This window comes from Diaphorina citri, unplaced genomic scaffold (genome assembly GCF_000475195.1).
Source record: "Diaphorina citri unplaced genomic scaffold, Diaci psyllid genome assembly version 1.1 scaffold886, whole genome shotgun sequence".
Taxonomy (NCBI): domain Eukaryota; kingdom Metazoa; phylum Arthropoda; class Insecta; order Hemiptera; family Psyllidae; genus Diaphorina; species Diaphorina citri.
Window position 1 is genome coordinate 49,148 of NW_007378318.1, and position 20,225 is coordinate 69,372.

General features: G+C 37.0%; 1 protein-coding gene and 2 long non-coding RNA genes across 3 annotated transcripts; 1 reads left to right on the plus strand and 2 right to left on the minus strand.

The window, feature by feature from the left end:
• Positions 1-302: 302 nt before the first annotated feature.
• Positions 303-19,783, minus strand: LOC103512808. The gene is made up of 17 exons (XM_026826191.1): positions 19,563-19,783; positions 18,945-19,105; positions 13,984-14,120; positions 13,450-13,710; positions 12,821-13,006; positions 12,024-12,217; positions 11,353-11,458; positions 11,204-11,260; positions 10,497-10,515; positions 8,509-8,638; positions 7,605-7,782; positions 7,118-7,203; positions 2,016-2,313; positions 1,779-1,959; positions 1,323-1,514; positions 752-893; positions 303-465 (listed from the first exon to the last, which is right to left on the minus strand). The coding sequence occupies exons 1-17, from the start codon at positions 19,685-19,687 to the stop codon at positions 336-338; spliced, it is 2,583 nt and encodes an 860-aa protein (XP_026681992.1). The 5' UTR covers positions 19,688-19,783; the 3' UTR covers positions 303-335.
• LOC113468904 lies at positions 3,903-4,873 on the plus strand. Its single transcript, XR_003392490.1, has 2 exons — positions 3,903-4,223; positions 4,376-4,873. It is a non-coding gene; the product is annotated as an uncharacterized LOC113468904 (long non-coding RNA).
• On the minus strand, positions 4,277-5,192 carry LOC108252823. The gene is made up of 2 exons (XR_001809602.2): positions 4,895-5,192; positions 4,277-4,494 (listed from the first exon to the last, which is right to left on the minus strand). It is a non-coding gene; the product is annotated as an uncharacterized LOC108252823 (long non-coding RNA).
• Positions 19,784-20,225: the final 442 nt, after the last annotated feature.

Here is a 20,225-nt window from a genome sequence, read left to right on the forward strand (position 1 = left end):
TAGCCCAGCTGACAATGGTTCCCATCTCCATGGTAGGAGATAGAGCAGGAAGTGCCACTCGGCTATGGTCTGGATAATCTGCATAGTATCGACACTGAGTGATTTCATTTCGGAGGTCTTTATTCTGCAGGAGAGAGCTTTTGAAAGGAGAGCTGAAATCCGCGACCTAGCGCTTACAGGGCAGGCGTGCTACCTAATATAGCGGCCTACTGTTGAAATAATCGGACAATTTCTTTTAAGACATTTATTTATTCAATTGAAGGAGTTTTAACAATGTGATAAAGCTCTATCTCTATACTTACTTCATTTCACATCGGGCCCGGGTTCCATCAACATTACAGCAGCATATTCTCCGGTGTTTCCAGTAGTTCTTTGAATGCCTGCAGCCACTGTGCACCCACGGCTCCGTCAATAACACGATGATCACACGACAGAGTAACAGACAAGAAGTCGGCAGGTACGTTTCTACGGGAGAGGATATAGAAGGAAATCAGGCGTTCATAAAAAACTGGTCACCTCAAAGTCCCATCTTTCTTGAGGTTTGGTTACCTATTATTATACCTAGTAGGTACCTCGGTCAGAAAAAGAGGATCTACAAAAGCTCAATTCGGACCCAATTGTTATGCAGGTAACAAACAAATTTCCTTTGTGCTGAACATTTCCTTTTGCCACATTACATCAAAAACATACAGATTTCAAGACAAACTATGAAATCAATGCAAAATTGTAGAGCTCAATCTTCGCTCATCACTCACCATATACAGGGTGTTTAAAATCTCGCACGAATAGAAGTTTGGAAACCCCGTAGGATTTCATGCGAGCATTGATAATATCGAATCGGTTGGAGGCTAAATGAAGATAGGTGACGAATTGGAACTCACTCAATAGACGTACTGCTTGGCAGTAGATCACCGTGATGAAATAGGATGGGTGATCCAGGCATTCACAAAAAACTGGTCACCTCAAAGTCCTCTCTTTCTAAGGTTTGGTTACCTATTACCTATTATACCTAGTAGGTACCTCGGTCAGAAAAAGAGGATCTGCAAAAGCTCAATTCGGACCCGATTGTTATGTAGGTAACAAACAAATTTCCTTTGTGTTGAACATTTCCTTTTGCCACATTACATCAAAAACATACAGATTTCAAGACAAACTATGAAATCAATGCAAAATTGTAGAGTTATTGTTATGCAGGTAACAAACAAATTTCCTTTGTGTTGAACATTGCCTTTTGCACATTACATCAAAAACATACAGATTTCAAGACAAAAACTATGAAATCAATGCAAAATTGTAGAGCTCAATCTTCGCTCATCACTCACCATATGCAGGGTGTTTAAAATCTCGCACGAACAGAAGTTTGGACACTCCGTAGGATTTCATGCGAGCATTGATAATATCGAATCGGTTGGATGCTAAATGAAGATAGGTGACGAATTGGAACTCACTCAATAGACGTACTGCTTGGCAGTAGATCACCGTGATGAAATAGGATGGGTGATACACGTACTGATCTGGAGGAGAGAAAAAGGAGGGACATTGTGACCCAATTTGTGAGGTTTGATAGAGGGAACTGTACTACTAAGGTCTTATCGTTCCGAAATCGAAGAGAGAAGGAAGACAGGATAAGAGAAAGTTCAGGATAAAATCCGCCCCGGGCGGGAACCGAACCCGCGGCCTAGCGCTCACAAGGCAGACGCGCTACCAACCAAGCTAACTAGGCTTGGTTTTTCATTTTAATAAATAAATGTCTAATTTTATTTTTATTATTATTATACCTGTCAGCCAAATCAGCAAGTCCGGTCCCTGATGCATCACCAAAATGATACCCAAGTACACCAACTTCATCCTAACCTGCCGCTTATAGCTGGGCACCTCCACCCCAATACATTTCAACTGCACATCCATCTTATTGAGCTTGTTGAATATCTTAGCCACCTTAGCCCGGCCTCGAACGGACTGAATAATGGCCAGAACCGCGTAGCTCGTCACGTTGACGAGGCTGAAGTTGCCACCTTAGCCCGGCCTCGAACGGACTGAATAATGGCCAGAACCGCGTAGCTCGTCACGTTGACGAGGCTGAAGTTCTGCGAAACGAAGTCTATAACATACACATTCACTTTGGCTAGGAGAAACCCGGATAGGTTAAGCGTTAGGATGAGAATGAGAATGGTTGACATGGCGATTAAAGGGTAGGACAGGGAGAAGGCAGGTAGAGTATACGGGGTGATACCGATCAGTCGGGACACGCGGAAGAGGAGGGAGATGTCGGAGGTGACGCCGGCTTCCATGACGAGGGTTGCGGGTTCGATTCTTGAGGAGACGATCTTTTTGTTTGTGTTCTGATGGGTGTTTTGCAGTTCAAATATAGCCGGACACGGAAAGTCAGTAGTAAGTTATTCAAATGGGAGGGGATAAAATTAAGAGATCTCTCGTCCTACATCGGCAGTCGAAATAATAAATCACGGTTTTAACAATGAACTTAGGTATAAATAGGTACTGTAGGTAGATACCTACTTATATCAGAAAGACTATATGTATACCGAGCCAGAATGATTTTTCCTAGGGTGGAGCGTTAATTTTAAATTTGAATGTAATAGTGAAATAAAGGTGTTCCTGGTCCTAAAAACGCCAAAAATCACATCCATTTCCTTGAGGAGACGATCTTTTTGTTTGTGTTCCGATGGGTGTTTTGCAGTTATTCAAATATAGCCGGACACGGAAAGTCAGTAGTAAGTTATTCAAATGGGAGGGGATAAAATTAAGAGATCTCTCGTCCTACATCGGCAGTCGAAATAATAAATCACGGTTTTAACAATGAACTTAGGTATAAATAGGTACTGTAGGTAGATACCTACTTATATCAGAAAGACTTCGATATATGTATACCGAGCCAGAATGATTTTTCCGAGGTGGCACACTCTTTCACTCCAGTTCAATACATGAACCTAAGTAACTAAGTATAAAGTTGAAATGTTTCCTTCATACACTAGTCCTATTCACAAGGGTTTGTAGATAGGCATAGCTCAGTCATATGTGAACATTACAGATAAGATGTTAATCTGTTCTCTGATCTGTGACATACATAGGTACAGGCAGTTGAAACTTCCATTGTTTTTCTGACAAAGGTTTTTTTTTCAGTTTTCAAGCGTTATCTTCCTCATTCCACTTCAAAATTTCCACAAAAAAAGCTTTGTTTATAAGATCACTGACAATAATGAACACGGGCGTTACAATCCTGAAAGTACTTACAAAGGTAAAATATAAAAAAGTCAATTTTCATTATCAGTTTTCAAGCGTTATCTTCCTCATTCCACTTCAAAATTTCCACAAAAAAGCTTTGTCTATAAGATCACTGACAATAATGAACACGGGCGTTACAATCCTGAAAGTACTTACAAAGGTAAAATATAAAAAAGTCAATTTTCATTATTTACGAGTTGAATTTGATCAGTCCTTTATCCAATTAAAATAATAAATTTTATCAGATAACCCTAGGTAGCCTGTGAAATAATTCAAAATAAGGAAACGATGGACAAACACGTTTTTAACAAAACTATAATTGAATAGAATAACATTTACTTATTTTTAGCTTAAATTTTCTCTTAACAAACAATTTCCATTTACAATAAACGTAGGCTGTAGTAGAATTTGAGTAAATAATTGAGTATAATATTCTGAACTGAAGGTTGAAATAATGAGCAAGACTTGAGAAGTGTGAAGCTTCTATCCGTCGCATTTACCTATGAGTGAACAAATAAATTTCTGTTCATTGTTGAAAAAGTCCGCCCATTTCTATAAAATTTAGTCAGAAAAAAAGATAGACAGGATAGAACGGGAGAAATTTAATATTCTGATGATTTTAATTATAACAATAGACTCTTAATAGACAACAAGTGAGTGAACAAATAAATTTCTTTTCATTGTTGAAAAAGTCCGCCCATTTCTATAAAATTTAGGCAGAAAAAAAGATAGACAGGATAGAACGGGAGAAATTTAATATTCTGATGATTTTAATTATAACAATAGACTCTTAATAGACAACAAGCGAGGTTAATACAAAGTCTCCCACATTATTTCTTCCAAACAGTTTATTCACTTAAAGTGAGAAGAATTGAATAAAGTATTAAACACACAATAAGCTACATAGCTATGTTGACACAAACAAATATTCCAAGCAAACAGGCAGAATCGGTGTATGGCTTGAACGTAAAATTCTTTAGGTAGCTAAAATAATTCCAAACAGTTTATTCACTTAAAGTGAGAAGAATTGAATAAGGTATTAAACACACAATAAGCTAGCTATGTTGACACAAACAAATATTCCAAGCAAACAGGCAGAATCGGTGTATGGCTTGAACGTAAAATTCTTTAGGTAGCTAAAATAATAGAGAACAAAAAGTTGAAATAAGATACTATTAATTTTAAAATTTGGTAAGTTATAAAATAAATTTATTAATAGAATTGACGTAGTTATTCCTCTAATATAACGACCTAGTTTTATCCTTTCTTGTGGATAGCACACAATACACCTTAATGCCTTTTCACACCACCACTCAATATAGGTAAATCTAACTACTACAATAAAACCTGGAATGTACATAATTATATTCGTAAAAAACCTGAAGGTGTAATCGTTTCTTACATTTCGATTTCGACACATCAAAAACTAATCCAAAACCCTAAAAATAATGAACATCTCTTGTGAATCAAATAATTACAACATCTGATTGGCTAAATTTTAGAGTTAGACCAATCAACAGTTCGGAAACACATGAAATTTGCATAGCTTTCAGCAATAAGACCTGTGCCCTAAATCACCAAAGTATGGAAAAGTATTTACAATTCCATATTTCGATATGATTCGTCCAAATTCAAAATTCTGCTTTCCGACCTAGTTTTATCCTTTCTTGTGGATAGCACATAATACACCTTAATGCCTTTTCACACCACCACTCAATATAGGTAACTCTAACTACTACAATAAAACCTGGAATGTACATAATTATATTCGTAAAAAACCTGAAGGTGTAATCGTTTCTTACATTTCGATTTCGACACATCAAAAACTAATCCAAAACCCTAAAAATAATGAACATCTCTTGTGAAACAAATAATTACAACATCTGATTGGCTAAATTTTAGAGTTAGACCAATCAACAGTTCGGAAACACATGAAATTTGCATAGCTTTCAGCATGATTTCGACACATCATCAAAAAATAAACCAAAACCTTAAAGTTCATGAACACCACTTGTAAAAGAATGGCAATGTCTGATCTTAAATGGAGAATGTCAAAATATAAAATACGGCATCATCAGAGGTTTTTACTTAGACAGATTTTGTTAAACGTATAAGTTAACATTAGGTAAAATTAAACGAACAGTAAATCAACTTTGAGGTTTTCCCATGATAATTGGGAAACAGATTCCTGACCTGTCCATTTTCCTGAAAATTCAAAAATTGAAATCAATCTGACCCAATTACAACTTTGTTCAATTGTAATCTTGATCTTTTGGTGATTTAGGGCACTGGATGGCAATGTCTGATCTTAAATGGAGAATGTCAAAATATAAAAGAAAAATGTCAAACATCAGAGGGTTTTACAATTAAACTGATTTTGTTAAACGTGTAAGTTAACATTAGGTAAAATTAAACATACAATAAATCAAACTTTGGAAATAGATTCCTGACCTGTCCATTTTCCTGAAAATTCAAAAATTGAAATCAAGCTGACCCAATTACAACTTTGTTCAATTGTAATCTTGATCTAAAATACATATAAAATAAGAAATAATTTTTGCCCTTTACTCCTTTAGTAAATCAATGCTAACCAGTTTTGTTTTTAAAAACTATTGCTCTGAATCTATATTTTTTTTTTTCCCTAAAGCCTTGTTTGTTCAGTAGAAAATTAGAGAACGTAAATAAATAGGACAACAGACAAAAGCTTAGAAAAAAAGAGGTGAGAAAATTTATAAATAAAAGTCACGTCTTACGCCTGAGATGTGATTTGAAATCGAAGACTGAACACATTTTGAGTAAAAAATATCCACGGTAACAGGAGAATTACTTTGACTATTTACAAATATTTTGCTCTATAAATTTGTTACAGATAATAAAACAAAAAAGAATAGCACTTTTGTATTTACAGAACATAAGACAGGGGGGTTCTGAAGTCTTTTGCAGGCCCAAGTTCTTATAGTCTCACTGTATGCAATCACACCAATCTATACTACCTTATAAATATCACTCGAAACATATACTGGGGTAGTTTAGAAAAAAGAGAAATTTCAACCTCATTTGACCGTACAGTATCGGCAGTGCGCCAGGCCAAGTTTCAGTATAGGACATTACTGATATCCTCGAAAGAAAAAAACCGCACAGAAAATACAAAATAGCATAGATAAAACAATAATAATTTATGGTTTTGAAAATGCAACGAAGTTTTCTTTATAAAAGAAGATACCTAAAGGTATAGAGGATGCCATGTAAATTAACCCCACCAACCTTTCTCAAATTTCAGTTCCTAATTTATTCATATTTAATTTAGAGTGACCTAATATGACCTTTAGATCTAAAATGACCTTCACTCCTAATATAATATTAGGCTTTAAAATGACCTTCACGTCTGATATGACCTATAGATCTAAAATGACCTTCAACCTAAAATGACCCTCAGACCTGAAATGACCAGATCCAATATGACTTTTAGACCTAAAATGACCTTTAGATATTAAAAAAGACATTTAGAAATTACTTTCTTGGTTACATTGGGATAAAAAAAAGGTCCCTTCCTACGGGGCTCAAAAAAGGCCCGTTCTCTGAACATACTTTTACTGGAGAATGCCCTGAGCGGATAGTAGAAATCATTAATAACCCTAAGGCCAGCCACTCACTATCAGGTAGACCTGACAGGTACTCCTGATTAGGTCCGCCTGTCAGCTCTACCTGATAGTGAGTTGCTGGCTTAAGCAAAGTGGCATTCTCTGCCACTTCCTACACAGTGCAAAGGAAAATCTCGTGCAAGTGACATCTCCACTAATCTTACATGATTTGCACATTGCATAATCACTTGATTTTCAGGCGTTCAGTTTACAAGGTAGGAGAGTCATTTTACCTTGGTAACAAGAATAACAGAGATGGAAGAATAAAAACTATAAATAAGGTATCATGTGCGTGTGGAGGTTTGTCATTGGCGGATATCTGAAACATAGAGGACATAAAAAAATCAAGAAAAGAACTTTTTTGTGTGTGTGTTTAAATTAATTATTATTTTCGAAGAAATGCGATAGAGTAGTATAGAGGGAATTCTAACTACTGAGGTCTTATCGCCTTGAAATCGATGAGAGGACAGGATAGGAAAAAACCAGCCGTTCCGGGAATTTAACCTTATTTGTTTAGGATAAAGTTTTCCCCGGGCAGGAATCGAGTCCGCGACCTAGCGCTTACAGGGCAGGCGTACTACCTAATATAGCGGCCTACTGTTGAAATAATCGGACAATTTCTTTTAAGACATTTATTTATTTATTTAAAAAAAAAAAAAAATGAAGGAGTTCTAACAACGTGATAAAGCTCTATCTTCTGCCACTTAACCCAAAACATACCGCCTTGACAGGTCGCTCGCAGGCTTTCACAATGAAGAGTAACTCTAGGAACATGCTCACTATCCAGTAGGAACAGAACAGAAGGAACACTAACTTCCGATAACCGCGGTTCGATTCCTCTATCTGGTAAACATTGAGGAGGGTGATGCTCAGGTAGTACAAGTTGGAGGTGAGGTACCTGTGAAAGAATAAGGAGGTCAACAACCCCAACACCAGTAGCTCAGATGTGAATTCGTAATCCGGCGGGCTGAGATTCGAGTCCTTTTGGGTGACATAAAGAATTTTTTTTGCAGGTTCGTATAGAACTCTTTTATCTGTTTGTTTCATATTAACTCCAGAACAAGGGATTGGTTCACTTTTGATGAAATTTATCCTTTTGGGTGACATAAAGATTTTTTTTTTTTTTGCAGGTTCGTATAGAACTCTTTTATCAATCTGTTTGTTTCACATTAACTCCAGAACAAGGGATTGGTTCACTTTTGATGAAATTTGATAAAGATACTCGTTATGTAGGTAGGTAAAAAAAATAATAATGATAAAATTGGTAAATTCTGAGCCCAATTGAGCCTTCATTTTCTATGGTCCATTAAACTATTAGTAATAATGCAAAAGAACAATGATTACGCGAAGCAGCTCGCCACACATAATGATAAAATTGGTAAATTCTGTGCCCAATTGAGCCTTCATTTTCTATGGTCCATTAAACTATTAGTAATAATGCAAAAGAACAATGATTACGCGAAGCAGCTCGCCACACGATGAAATTTGACAAAGATACTCGCTATGTAGGTTAAAAAAAAATAATAAATAATAATGATAAAATTGGTAAATTCTGTGCCCAATTGAGCCTTCATTTTCTATGGTCCATAAACTATTAGTAATAATGCAAAAGAACAATGATTACGCGAAGCAGCTCGCCACACTGAGAAGAATTTGCACGGCGAACACATCGGATGTAAGGTGTGACACGCGACATAAAGCGTTGTGAACTCTCAGCAGAAGCTTGATTTGAAGAGTGTCATCATGGGCGTTGTCTGCAAAAAGTACAAAATAAAACACAATATACATTATCAGTAAAATAGAAATTAATAAGAGAACCGATATTTTTTGTTAGGTATTTACGTAACACAAAATACTTTATTGTTACTTGTAGGTAATTGCCTTTACGCGAAATTTTTACAAAAAAAAAAAAAAAATGGGGGGTAGGGGAGCGAATGTGTTGTTGAACACATGTAGAGCATTAGGAACATTAGCTCTGTTTAAAGTTTTAACAATGCCAGATTTCAACGTACCTACCTACCTACACAGTGTGGCACTATGTCTTGTGGCACCCGAGTACCTACTGATTTAGTACTAGAGTACCAGACCATTAGTCTATGGTAATGCTTCCGACATGGATCATGTATTAGCTATTGCAGCCAGCAGGCCCGGATTTACATTTTCTTAGGCTTTAAAATGACCTTCACGTCTGATATGACCTATAGATCTAAAATGACCTTCAACCTAAAATGACCCTCAGACCTGAAATCATTTTCAGCCCCTCTATAGGCCCATGAATTTTAGTGCACCCTTAAAGTAGTAAATTCTAGCACCCTTCAGTGAAGCAGTGATGATGAGAAAGGAATATTGCCTCATCTCGCAGAAAAATCATGAGACGAGACAATGTCCTGTCTTAGCTCGCGTGTAACACAAGTCCCCTTGTGATACGGGGGAGGAAATAATATATACTAAGTGTAGATATGTTATTGATATGTATCTAGGTAATTATACCTATCTACCTTTTTTATATTACGTACGTAACTCGTCCTCCTTGATGTTTTCCTTGTTCTCAATAATGTTGGCCTTTTAAACGTTCTTTGGGCCCTTGGACACGTGCGCCCCTAGGTCCGAGCCTAGGGGGCCTATTCCTAAAACCGCCCCTGGTCCTTTTGGGTGACATAAAGATTTTTTTGCAGGTTCGTATAGAACTCTTTTATCTGTTTGTTTCATATTAACTCCAGAACAAGGGATTGGTTCACTTTTGATGAAATTTACCGCCCCTGACAGGCAGTCAAACATTTAATGTGACTAGATTACCAGAACATGTTTCCCAGGTAAAGCAGTTTGTACCTCTAATATATTCCTTTACGTACTATAGGGTCATACAGATAACACGCGAGTATACCACTTACCGCTTTAGGTACCTTCGTAAAGTTGGTCCAGTCAAGTCCAGTGGTAACGTACTTGTTTGCCATACAAATAGTCCCAGGTTCGATAATTGATATATAGGTACTGTAGGTAGATAACTACTTATATCAGAAAGACTTCGATATATGTATGTATACCGAGCCAGAATGATTTTTCGAGGTGGCACACTCTTTCACTCCAGTTCAATACATGAACCTAAGTATAAAGTTGAAATGTTTCCTTCATACACTAGTCCTATTCACAAGGGTTTGTAGATAGGCATAGCTCAGTCATATGTGAACATTACAGATAAGATGTTAATCTGTTCTCTGATCTGTGACATACATAGGTACAGGCAGTTGAAACTTCCATTGTTTTTCTGACAAAGGTTTTTTTTTTCAGTTTTCAAGCGTTATCTTCCTCATTCCACTTCAAAATTTCCACAAAAAAGCTTTGTTATAAGATCACTGACAATAATGAACACGGGCGTTACAATCCTGAAAGTGTCAGCTCCCATGGCGTAGTGGTCACTGCACTCGCCTTGCACGCGGGAGACCCGGGTTCGATTCCCGGCGGGGTCGAGAAATTCACTAATCCAAAACCCTAAAAATAATGAACATCTCTTGTGAATCAAATAATTACAACATCTGATTGGCTAAATTTTAGAGTTAGACCAATCAACAGTTCGGAAACACATGAAATTTGCATAGCTTTCAGCAATAAGGCCTGGATGGCAATGTCTGATCTTAAATGGAGAATGTCAAAATATAAAAGAAAAATGTCAAACATCAGAGGGTTTTACAATTAAACTGATGACATTTAGATCCAAAATTTAGAATGAATTCATCCTAATTGTCATGTTATTACGCTAGACACATAGTAGAAACCTTCGGCAGTCGTGTTTTCATTTATCCTCTCGCCACGGGCCAAATAACCCCGTGACATTCTAAATATCATTTATTATCACTTTTCTACTCTAAATGATCAGAACTTTGGACCAGGTAAAACAAGTTTTTTAGGGAACAGATGGTCATCGACTCATAGTGTATTAGAGAATTTGTAAAACTTTTATTAAAATCAGATGAGAGTTATCTTGGGAAGTTATCTGACTAACTCATTTCAACTACCTATCCGTTTACCTATTAGGTTTTAGAATCAAATATTTTCCAAGGGTTGTTATTGTTTTCAAATGCTCGGAGTTGACTATTAGGTAATTTTCCATAAGTAAGGCTGATTTATCTTACCTGGAATTCATGTGGTTGCAGTTTTCCTTCCTTGGCCTTGGCAGCGAGGGTTTTCACATCATTGCTAGTACCTATCCGTTTACCTATTAGCTTTTAGAATCAAATTATTTTCCATAAGTTGTTATTGTTTTCAAATGCTCGGAGTTGACTATTAGGTCATTTTCCAAAAGTAAGGCTGATTTATCTTACCTGGAATTCATGTGGTTGCAGTTTTCCTTCCTTGGCCTTGGCAGCGAGGGTTTTCACATCATTGCTTTCTTCAGAGAATTTAACTGGCCTTCTAAATGAGATTAAGGAACGTGACTGGTGGATTTTAAAATTTGAATGAAAAATAAGACATCATTGCTTATATCCACCAGTCCCTTCTTATCCGCGTCAAATACAATAGGCGTGAACAGGCCTTTGTCTGTGTTCACTGCTACGCTCACATCCACAGAATGATACCTGAAGTAAAAGTCATGGATCTGTCAGTCGAGAAAACAGAAGTATTGACAATTTTTCTAACTACTAATCTCATGCTCATAAGATTATCGGGTTTTTAAGCCCAGACCAGCCCTGTGTTCTTCTTCTTCAGAGAATTTAACTGGCCTTCTAAATGAGATTAAGGAACGTGACTGGTGGATTTTAAAATTTGAATGAAAAATAAGACAAGTTAGAGAGCCTAGTTACCTAGCACCTGTATTGAAAGTGCTAGGTCAGTGGTTCGATTCCCGTCCAGCGCGAACATAATCCTAATTCCTTTCCTTTTTGATGTTTCGTTATCGGAACGACTGGCATTAAATGAGATTAAGGAACGTGACTGGTGGATTTTAAAATTTAAAAGAAAAATAAGACAAGTTAGAGAGCCTAGTTACCTAGCACCTGTATTGAAAGCGCTAGGGCCGCTAGGTCAGTGGTTCGATTCCCGTCCAGCGCGAACATAATCCTAATTCCTTTCCTTTTTGATGTTTCGTTATCGGAACGACTGGCATTCTATTTCAACTCGGACAGTGATTCCGGCCAAACTTACTCTCGAATGAAGGTATCTTGCCAGGAAGAGTTTGCCTCAGGTACTCTCCTTGAGGCCAGGGCAGTGGCTTTGATAATGAAATCATTGATGGACAGTTTGGCGCCTCTCTTCTCCAGAGCTTTGTTCATCTGTTCTCTTAGCTTGATCACCTTGTTCAGACGGACGTCAACGTTCAGATAATAGTGGGGAATAGTCTGAAATGTGGAGAATGGAATTGAAATTTAAATGAGGCACGATTGGTCCAAAGGTCACGCGATTGCTTGCCACAAAGGAGGTCCCGGGTTCGATTCCCAGAATGGACAAAAAGAAAAAAAAAGCACAAGTATTTCGATTGAAAATATTTAACTCGTTATTTTCTGATGTTCTTGTGTTGACCCAGCACCTTAATAGGAAGTAATGTGTCTCTCATCAGTATTATTTTACTCCACATCTGATGAGGGACATACTACGGGAATATGTACGTCCACGTTCAAATAATAGTGGGGAATAGTCTGAAATGTAGAGAATGGAATTGAAATTTAAATGAGGCACGATTGGTCCAGTGGTCACGCGATTGCTTGCCATAAAGGAGGTCCCGGGTTCGATTCCCAGAATGGACAAAAAAATTGCACAAGTATTTCGATTGAAAATATTTTAACTCGTTATTTTCTGGTGTTCTTGTGTTGACCCAGCACCTTAATAGGAAGTAATGTGTCTCTCATCAGTATCATTTTACTCCACATCTGATGAGGGACATACTACGGGAATATGAGACGATAAATAGGAAATTAAAAAGCTCAAGGTATGAAAAGGCTCACCTGTTTAGATTGGAGCAAACGTTTGGCAATAACACCACGGACTCCAGACACAGGCAAATCAGTGAATGGGCCATTAGCAGTAGGTTTAGCTGACTTGGACGGAGCAGCAACAGCACCGGCTTTAGATGCCTTGCTTAGATCTGCACTTGTGATGGAACCAAACAGACCAGACCCAGCCCCTATGCTCTGGAGACACAATGAAAAGAATACTGTTAGCAGGTATCGACTTGTTTCAAGTATGTTGTTTTTCTATTGCTTGTTATTTCAATGGGTTACTTTCTGTTCTTCTGTTGATTATCGAAATGGAAAGTATAGTGCCTCTTATTGCTCATCTTTTGTGGGGCATTTTACGAAATGAACAATGACAAAAATATACCTAATTTTCCATGTGTTATAAACCATACCAATGTGGTCTTGGTTTCTTGATGTTCTGAAAAGTAGTCAACTTTTGTTGACTATTTTTCTGTTGAGTGTTGTAGTTGTTTTCTCCAAATTTTTCTTCTCCTTCCTCTTTTATGTTAAAATTTGGATTAATTTTAAATTTGAACCTGTGATCTTCAGATTACCAGACAAGCACTTAATTGATAAAATGAACACTGAATTACCAATGGCCTTAGGAAGGTACTTACACTCAAATCCAGACCCTTCTCTGCTGCTAGACGTTTGGCAAGAGGGCTGGCATATACTCTGGTGCCTCCAGAAGTCTTCTGAGATGGAACAGGTGTGGGGCTAGGTGCAGGGGCAGCTTTAGGTGGGGGAGGGGGTGGGGCAGCAGCAACTTTAGGTGGAGGAGGAGCAGGAGCACTGGCCCCTGCAGCAGGGGGAGCATCATCCTTGAAATCTTTAAATGCAGCAACATCACTTTCATTCTCCACAATGATGCAGACCAGCTGATGAGGGAAATTTAATAGAGTCAAAGTTAAAGCATCATAAGTCTGGGTCACACAAAAAATAATTGCAAAATGGAAATTCTTGCGGATGGCGGATGGCAACTGGTTACATTGTTCTGAAAATGGTCTAAAACCTATGAACTTAAAAGAAATTCTACTAAAAAAAATAAAAATAATAATAATAATAATAAAAAAAAATCCAAGGTGAATGTATTGTCCACACTAGTCAGCATTATGGGATGTTCAAATAATACTCTCTTGAGAATAGCATACCTTTCCAATGGGAACATCTTTAGATCCTGCAGGAACTAAAATTTTGGCCAGATATCCTTCTTCAGGTGTTTCAAAGCCCATTGTGGCTTTGTCTGTTTCAATTTCAGCTAGAAGATCTCCCTCATTCAGCTTATCTCCTGAAATATTAAATTAAAATCAAATGTTGAGTGGAAAAAAAAAAACTACTTCAGATCCAAACTTTTGTCTCCAGCTTCATGCTGACTTTTTGCTGGTCCATTTGGGACATTTTTATGCTGTACATTTGTACATTATGTTGAATTCAACATCTCAAATTTAGGGCAGTTAAATATGTGTGAGTCCCAGGAGGTTAAAATTTTGAACCCTAATTAAAAAAACTACTTCAGATCCAAACTTTTTGTCTCCAGCTTCATGCTGACTTTTTGCTGGTCCATTTGGGACATTTTTATGCTGTACTTTTGTACATTATGTTGAATTCAACATCTCAAATTTAGGGCAGTTAAATATGTGTGAGTCCCAGGAGGTGAAAAAAACTACTTCAGATCCAAACTTTTTGTCTCCAGCTTCATGCTGACTTTTTGCTGGTCCATTTGGGACATTTTTATGCTGTACTTTTGTACATTATGTTGAATTCAACATCTCAAATTTAGGGCAGTTAAATATGTGTGAGTCCCAGGAGGTTAAAATTTTGAACCCTAATTTACATTTCAGTCAATAAACAATAGGTATTTGCCAGCCTAGTTAGCTTGGTTGGTAGCGCGTCTGCCTTGTAAGTTCTAGGCCGCAGGTTTGATTCCTGCCTGGGGCAGATTTTATCCTGATGGGATAATGTTCGGTCTCGGAACAGCTGGCTTTCTCCTATCCTGTCTTCCTTCTCTCTTCGATTTCGGGACGATAAGACCATAGCAGTTACAGTTCCCTCTGTTAATTTACATTTCAGTCAATAAACAATAGGGTACCTACTTACTCACCTTCTTTCTTAGCCCAGCTGACAATGGTTCCCATCTCCATGGTAGGAGATAGAGCAGGAAGTGCCACTCGGCTATGGTCTGGTAGAAGGAAAAGAGGATTATTTGTATAGTAAATTAGTAAACCTTTTTCATACTTTTCGTTAACATCGGAGTACCGGTTAGCTGTGTTTCGACCTGATTTTGACAGTTTTCGACCGATTTTTGGCGGTTTTCAGCTGTACTGACTAAAAGGTCAAGAGATATTCAACAGGTTAAGGAAAGTCGTGTGAAGTTCACACCAGATTTTCCTGTGTCAAATTTGTTTTTTCAGAGTTATGTATATCATTATAACTTCAAAAGGAACGTGCCATTTTCTGTTTCATCGATGGAGCTGCTTAGGTTATGATATGTATAGAAATGTGAGGGTGAAACTTACTCGTTGCCCTCTCTGACGAGACGTTGAGATAAACTTCCTACAGCCAGAATGCACGCTTGAGGGGGATTGATGATAGCAGAGAAGTTCTTGATACCAAACATGCCTAGGTTAGATATAGACACTGTGCCACCCTGTGAATGAGAAAAAGTTTTTGACCAATCAGATAAGATAGGTATGCTTTATCACTTTTCTATTCTAAATGATACTTTATTATCACTGATCATTTAGAATAGAAGAGTGATAATAAATATCATTTACCTATTATCAATTTCCTATTTAAATGACACTTTATTATCACTGATTATTTAGAATAGAAAACTGATATGCTTTTTTATCACTTTTCTATTCTAAATGATACTTTAATATCACTGATCATTTAGAATAGAAAAGTGATAATAAATATCATTTACCTATTATCAATTTCCTATTTAAATGACACTTTATTATCACTGATTATTTAGAATAGAAAACTGATAATAAATATGTATCATTCTATTCTAAATGATGAGTGATTCTTGACAGGATATACCTATCCTTGCCCTGGTGCATTCGACGGCATAACTACATAATACCCTTATAAATACAGTGAGCTAAGATCTGAGGTAGCAACCACAAAGTGGTGGGAGAACCATCAACCATTTCGCCAACACCTGAGAGCTCCTCACAGGAGGGCTCGTCAGACTGTGTTTGGCCGGCGCTCAGAAGAAAATACAAAATAGCATAGATAAAACAATAATAATTTATGGTTTTGAAAATGCAACGAAGTTTTCTTTATAAAAGAAGATACCTAAAGGTATAGAGGATGCCATGTAAATTAACCCCACCAACCTTTCTCAAATTTCAGTTCCTAATTTATTCATATTTAATTTAGAGTGACCTAATATGACCTTTAGATCTAAAATGACCTTCACTCCTAATATAATATTAGGCTTTAAAATGACCTTCACGTCTGATATGACCTATAGATCTAAAATGACCTTCAACCTAAAATGACCCTCAGACCTGAAATGACCAGATCCAATATGACTTTTAGACCTAAAATGACCTTTAGATATTAAAAAAGACATTTAGATCCAAAATTTAGAATGCATTCATGCTAATTGTCATGTTATTACGCTAGACACATAGTAGAAACCTTCGGCAGTAGTTTACAAGGTAGGAGAGTCATTTTACCTTGGTAACAAGAATAACAGAGATGGAAGAATAAAAACTATAAATAAGGTATCATGTGCGTGTGGAGGTTTGTCATTGGCGGATATCTGAAACATAGAGGACATATAAAAATCAAGAAAAGAACTTTTTTGTGTGTGTTTTAATTATTATTTTCGAAGATATGTGAGAGAGGGAATTCTAACTACTGAGGTCTTATCGCCTCGAAATCGATGAGAGGACAGGATAGGAAAAAGCCAGCCGTTCCGGGAATTTAACCTTAGGTATTTGTTTAGGATAAAGTTTTCCCCGGGCAGGAATCGAGTCCGCGAACTAGCGCTTAAAGGGCTAAAATGCTACCTAATTTAATTTAGAGCTCTGGTTGTTCAGGTCAAATCTGTCTGTTTGTCTGGTAAACTAAATTGAGTCCTGTACTGGGACTTGAAAAATGACAAATAGTAGTAAAAAAAGGAAGAAGACATTTATGCAATAAAAACATGTAAAAGTAAAAGATATCACATACCTATCACTTAGTCTGATGATGAAATATTTCCATTTGTCAAAGAGTCAATCTGATTTGACTCCTTGGTTCTCCATACTTGATATTTAATATTCAAGGAATCAAGTTCATATTGTCAGAAGTATCAGCAGACTGACTTTAACATAAATCAATACTAGGTGGTAACACTGGAACTTTCCCACAGGTAAACTCTGCAGCTTTGAACTGAATCTTCTGGTCTTCTGCTAAGTCTTCTATTTTACTATACAAACTACTATCTGTTGATGACAGAGGAGTATTTTTGTTCTTTTCCTGCAGAGCTTTGACAAATGAGAAACTACTGGTAGAAGCAGATGAGGTAGTGGTTGGGTTTATTCTTTGCTGAAGTGAAGATGGGCCATCACCTGATGAGGATTGTACTGAGCTGAGAGTTTTGGTGAAACTGAAATTCGAGCTTGACTGAAAAGTAAAAGAAGAGAGATTTGGTTAACAAATGTAAAAGCAAAGGTAAGTTTTGGAATAGAAGCAGTTCTCAGAAAAAAGTTGGGTTAGCGTGTACCTAACTACTTGGGATTCTCAATTTCGGCTGAACTGAATCCAGTTAGCTTACCTGAGGTGCCGAGTTTTCTTTGTAATTCTGATTTGTGCTTCTTTGCTGTCCACTTTGATTATTATAGCTATTACTGTAATTGCTATTGTAACTACGACCGCTATAATTGCTGTTGTAGCTGTGATTGCTGTATGTAAAAGCAAAGGTAAGTTTTGGAATAGAAGCAGTTCTCGGAAAAAAGTTGGGTTAGGGTGTACCTAACTACTTGGGATTCTCAATTTCGGCTGAACTGAATCCAGTTAGCTTACCTGAGGTGCCGAGTTTTCTTTGTAATTCTGATTGCTTCTCTGCTGTCCACTTTGATTATTATAGCTATTACTGTAATTGCTATTGTAACTACGACCGCTATAATTGCTGTTGTAGCTGTGATTGCTGTAGTTATCCTGAGCATATCTGGAATGAAACAATTGAAAATTAGTAAAATAAATTACCTATTTTTCCAAAGGTTAAGTAAATACTTAGGTACCTCCCTAACTTAGTAAAACTTAATGAAATACGAGTATACTTACTTAAATTAAACAAGCAGGGTCCGTCCCTCCGGGAATTTTTTAGCCCGTAGTGATTAGAGAAAATCAGTACCTATGTACCGAAAAAAAAACTACTTCAGATCCAAACTTTTGTCTCCAGCTTCATGCTGACTTTTTGCTGGTCCATTCAGGACATTTTTATGCTGTACTTTTGTACATTATGTTGAATTCAACATCTCAAATTTAGGGCAGTTAAATATGTGTGAGTCCCAGGAGGTGGATGCCATGTAAATTAACCCCACCAACCTTTCTCAAATTTCAGTTCCTAATTTATTCATATTTAATTTAGAGTGACCTAATATGACCTTTAGATCTAAAATGACCTTCACTTCTAATATAATATTAGGCTTTAAAATGACCTTCACGTCGAATATGACCTATAGATCTAAAATGACCTTCAACCTAAAATGACCCTCAGACCTAAAATGACCAGATCCAATATGACTTTTAGACCTAAAATGACCTTTAGATATTAAAAAAGACATTTAGATCCAAAATTTAGAATGCATTCATGCTAATTGTCATGTTATTACGCTAGACACATAGTAGAAACCTTCGGCAGTATATAATAATAATAGACTCTTGAGTGGAAGGCAACCACTAGGCGAGGTTAATGCCTTAGGCGTTCTCTACCACCTAACCCTTAGAGCTCCATTATTATGTGGTCAAATTCTCAAATAATTGAGGATAAAATCCCATACCTTGGCTGGGATCGAACCCACACCCTCCTGTTTACCCGGCTGGGATCAAACCCACGCCATCAAACCCACTAATATAGATTTCAGTCAATAAACAACAGGTACCTACTCACCTTCTTTCTTAGCCCAGCTAACAATGGTTCCCATCTCCATGGTAGGAGATAGAGCAGGAAGTGCCACTCGGCTATGGTCAGGATAATCTGCATAGTATCGACACTGAGTGATTTCATTTCGGAGGTCTTTATTCTGCAGGAGAGAGCTTTTGAAAGGAGAGCTGAAATGTGAACATGTTTTTACTTTTAGTCATGTACCCAACAAAGAGTGAGAACTGATAAACAATGTGTGTGTGTGCTTAGAAGTGAAAAAAAAAGATGTTTTTCTTCATTTGATTACAGTGTGCTAAAGTGATCGGAAGGGATCAACTAAATGCAATGTCATTTTCACGGTAAACTTGAAGAGGCCAAATATTTAGTGAAAAATGTAATATTGTGTTGACCTTTAAAAATCCGATCCAAGAACATCAAAAGACATCATGAAGACAGGGGGAGCCTACAAGAAAAACATGTATAACCCGAATTGAAGAGGCCAAATATTTAGTGAAAAATGTAATATTGTGTTGACCTTTAAAAATCCGATCCAAGAACACCAAAAGACATCATGGAGACAGGGGGAGCCTACAAGAAAAACATGTATAACCCGATGAGGTCAAATGGGTCAAAACTGGTACTCACATTGTGGTGGTATTCCTCGCTAATATGGTTGGGGCTTCTATACTCAGACATCGGCTAGTGGTTCTCCTCAACACATTCGAGTTCAACTTGGTGGATAAATGTCTCCATGACACTAGTTTGGACATTTTAAAGAAAAGGAAAACTATCTGAAATTCGAGCCCAACACAGCTATGGAGGGTGGATAGATAACCTTTATCAGTTTTGTTTACAAAAATTAAAATAACCTCACGAGTCCTACCTTGAATTTCGTTCGGATCAAAAAGCGCTAGAGTGCGTCACAGTTTGTTTATTTTTCTGACGCGCAATTTTCAAACATTATCATATCACTATCACTAGTATCACTGATAAAATTTTGCAAAAAAAGTCTCCTATCATTCAAATCTTTTGTTTCTGTGTATAAAATAAAGTTCAAAAAGTATCACTGATAAAATTTTGCAAAAAAGTCTCCTATCATTCAAATCTTTTGTTTCTGTGTATAAAATAAAGTTCAAAAAGGTGTTTCATTCCTTGCTAAACCAGAGAAAGAAGGAAAAGAGGATTAAAGAAAATAGGATAATTAGTAAACCTTTTTCACAATTTTCGTTAACATCGGAGTACCGGTTAGCTGTGTTTCGACCTGATTTTGACAGGTTTCGACCGATTTTTGGCGGTTTTCAGCTGTAC

Excerpts from the sequence above, each read along its gene's own strand:
- LOC103512808 (XM_026826191.1), bottom strand. The coding sequence starts at position 19,687 with ATGTCCAAACTAGTGTCATGGAGACATTTATCCACCAAGTTGAACTCG. Across the intron at positions 13,711-13,983 it reads AAGATGTTCCCATTGGAAAG|CTGGTCTGCATCATTGTGGA; the intron begins GTATGCTATTCT and ends TTCCCTCATCAG. Across the intron at positions 7,204-7,604 it reads GCGAGCGACCTGTCAAGGCG|ATATCCGCCAATGACAAACC; the intron begins GTATGTTTTGGG and ends TCTATGTTTCAG.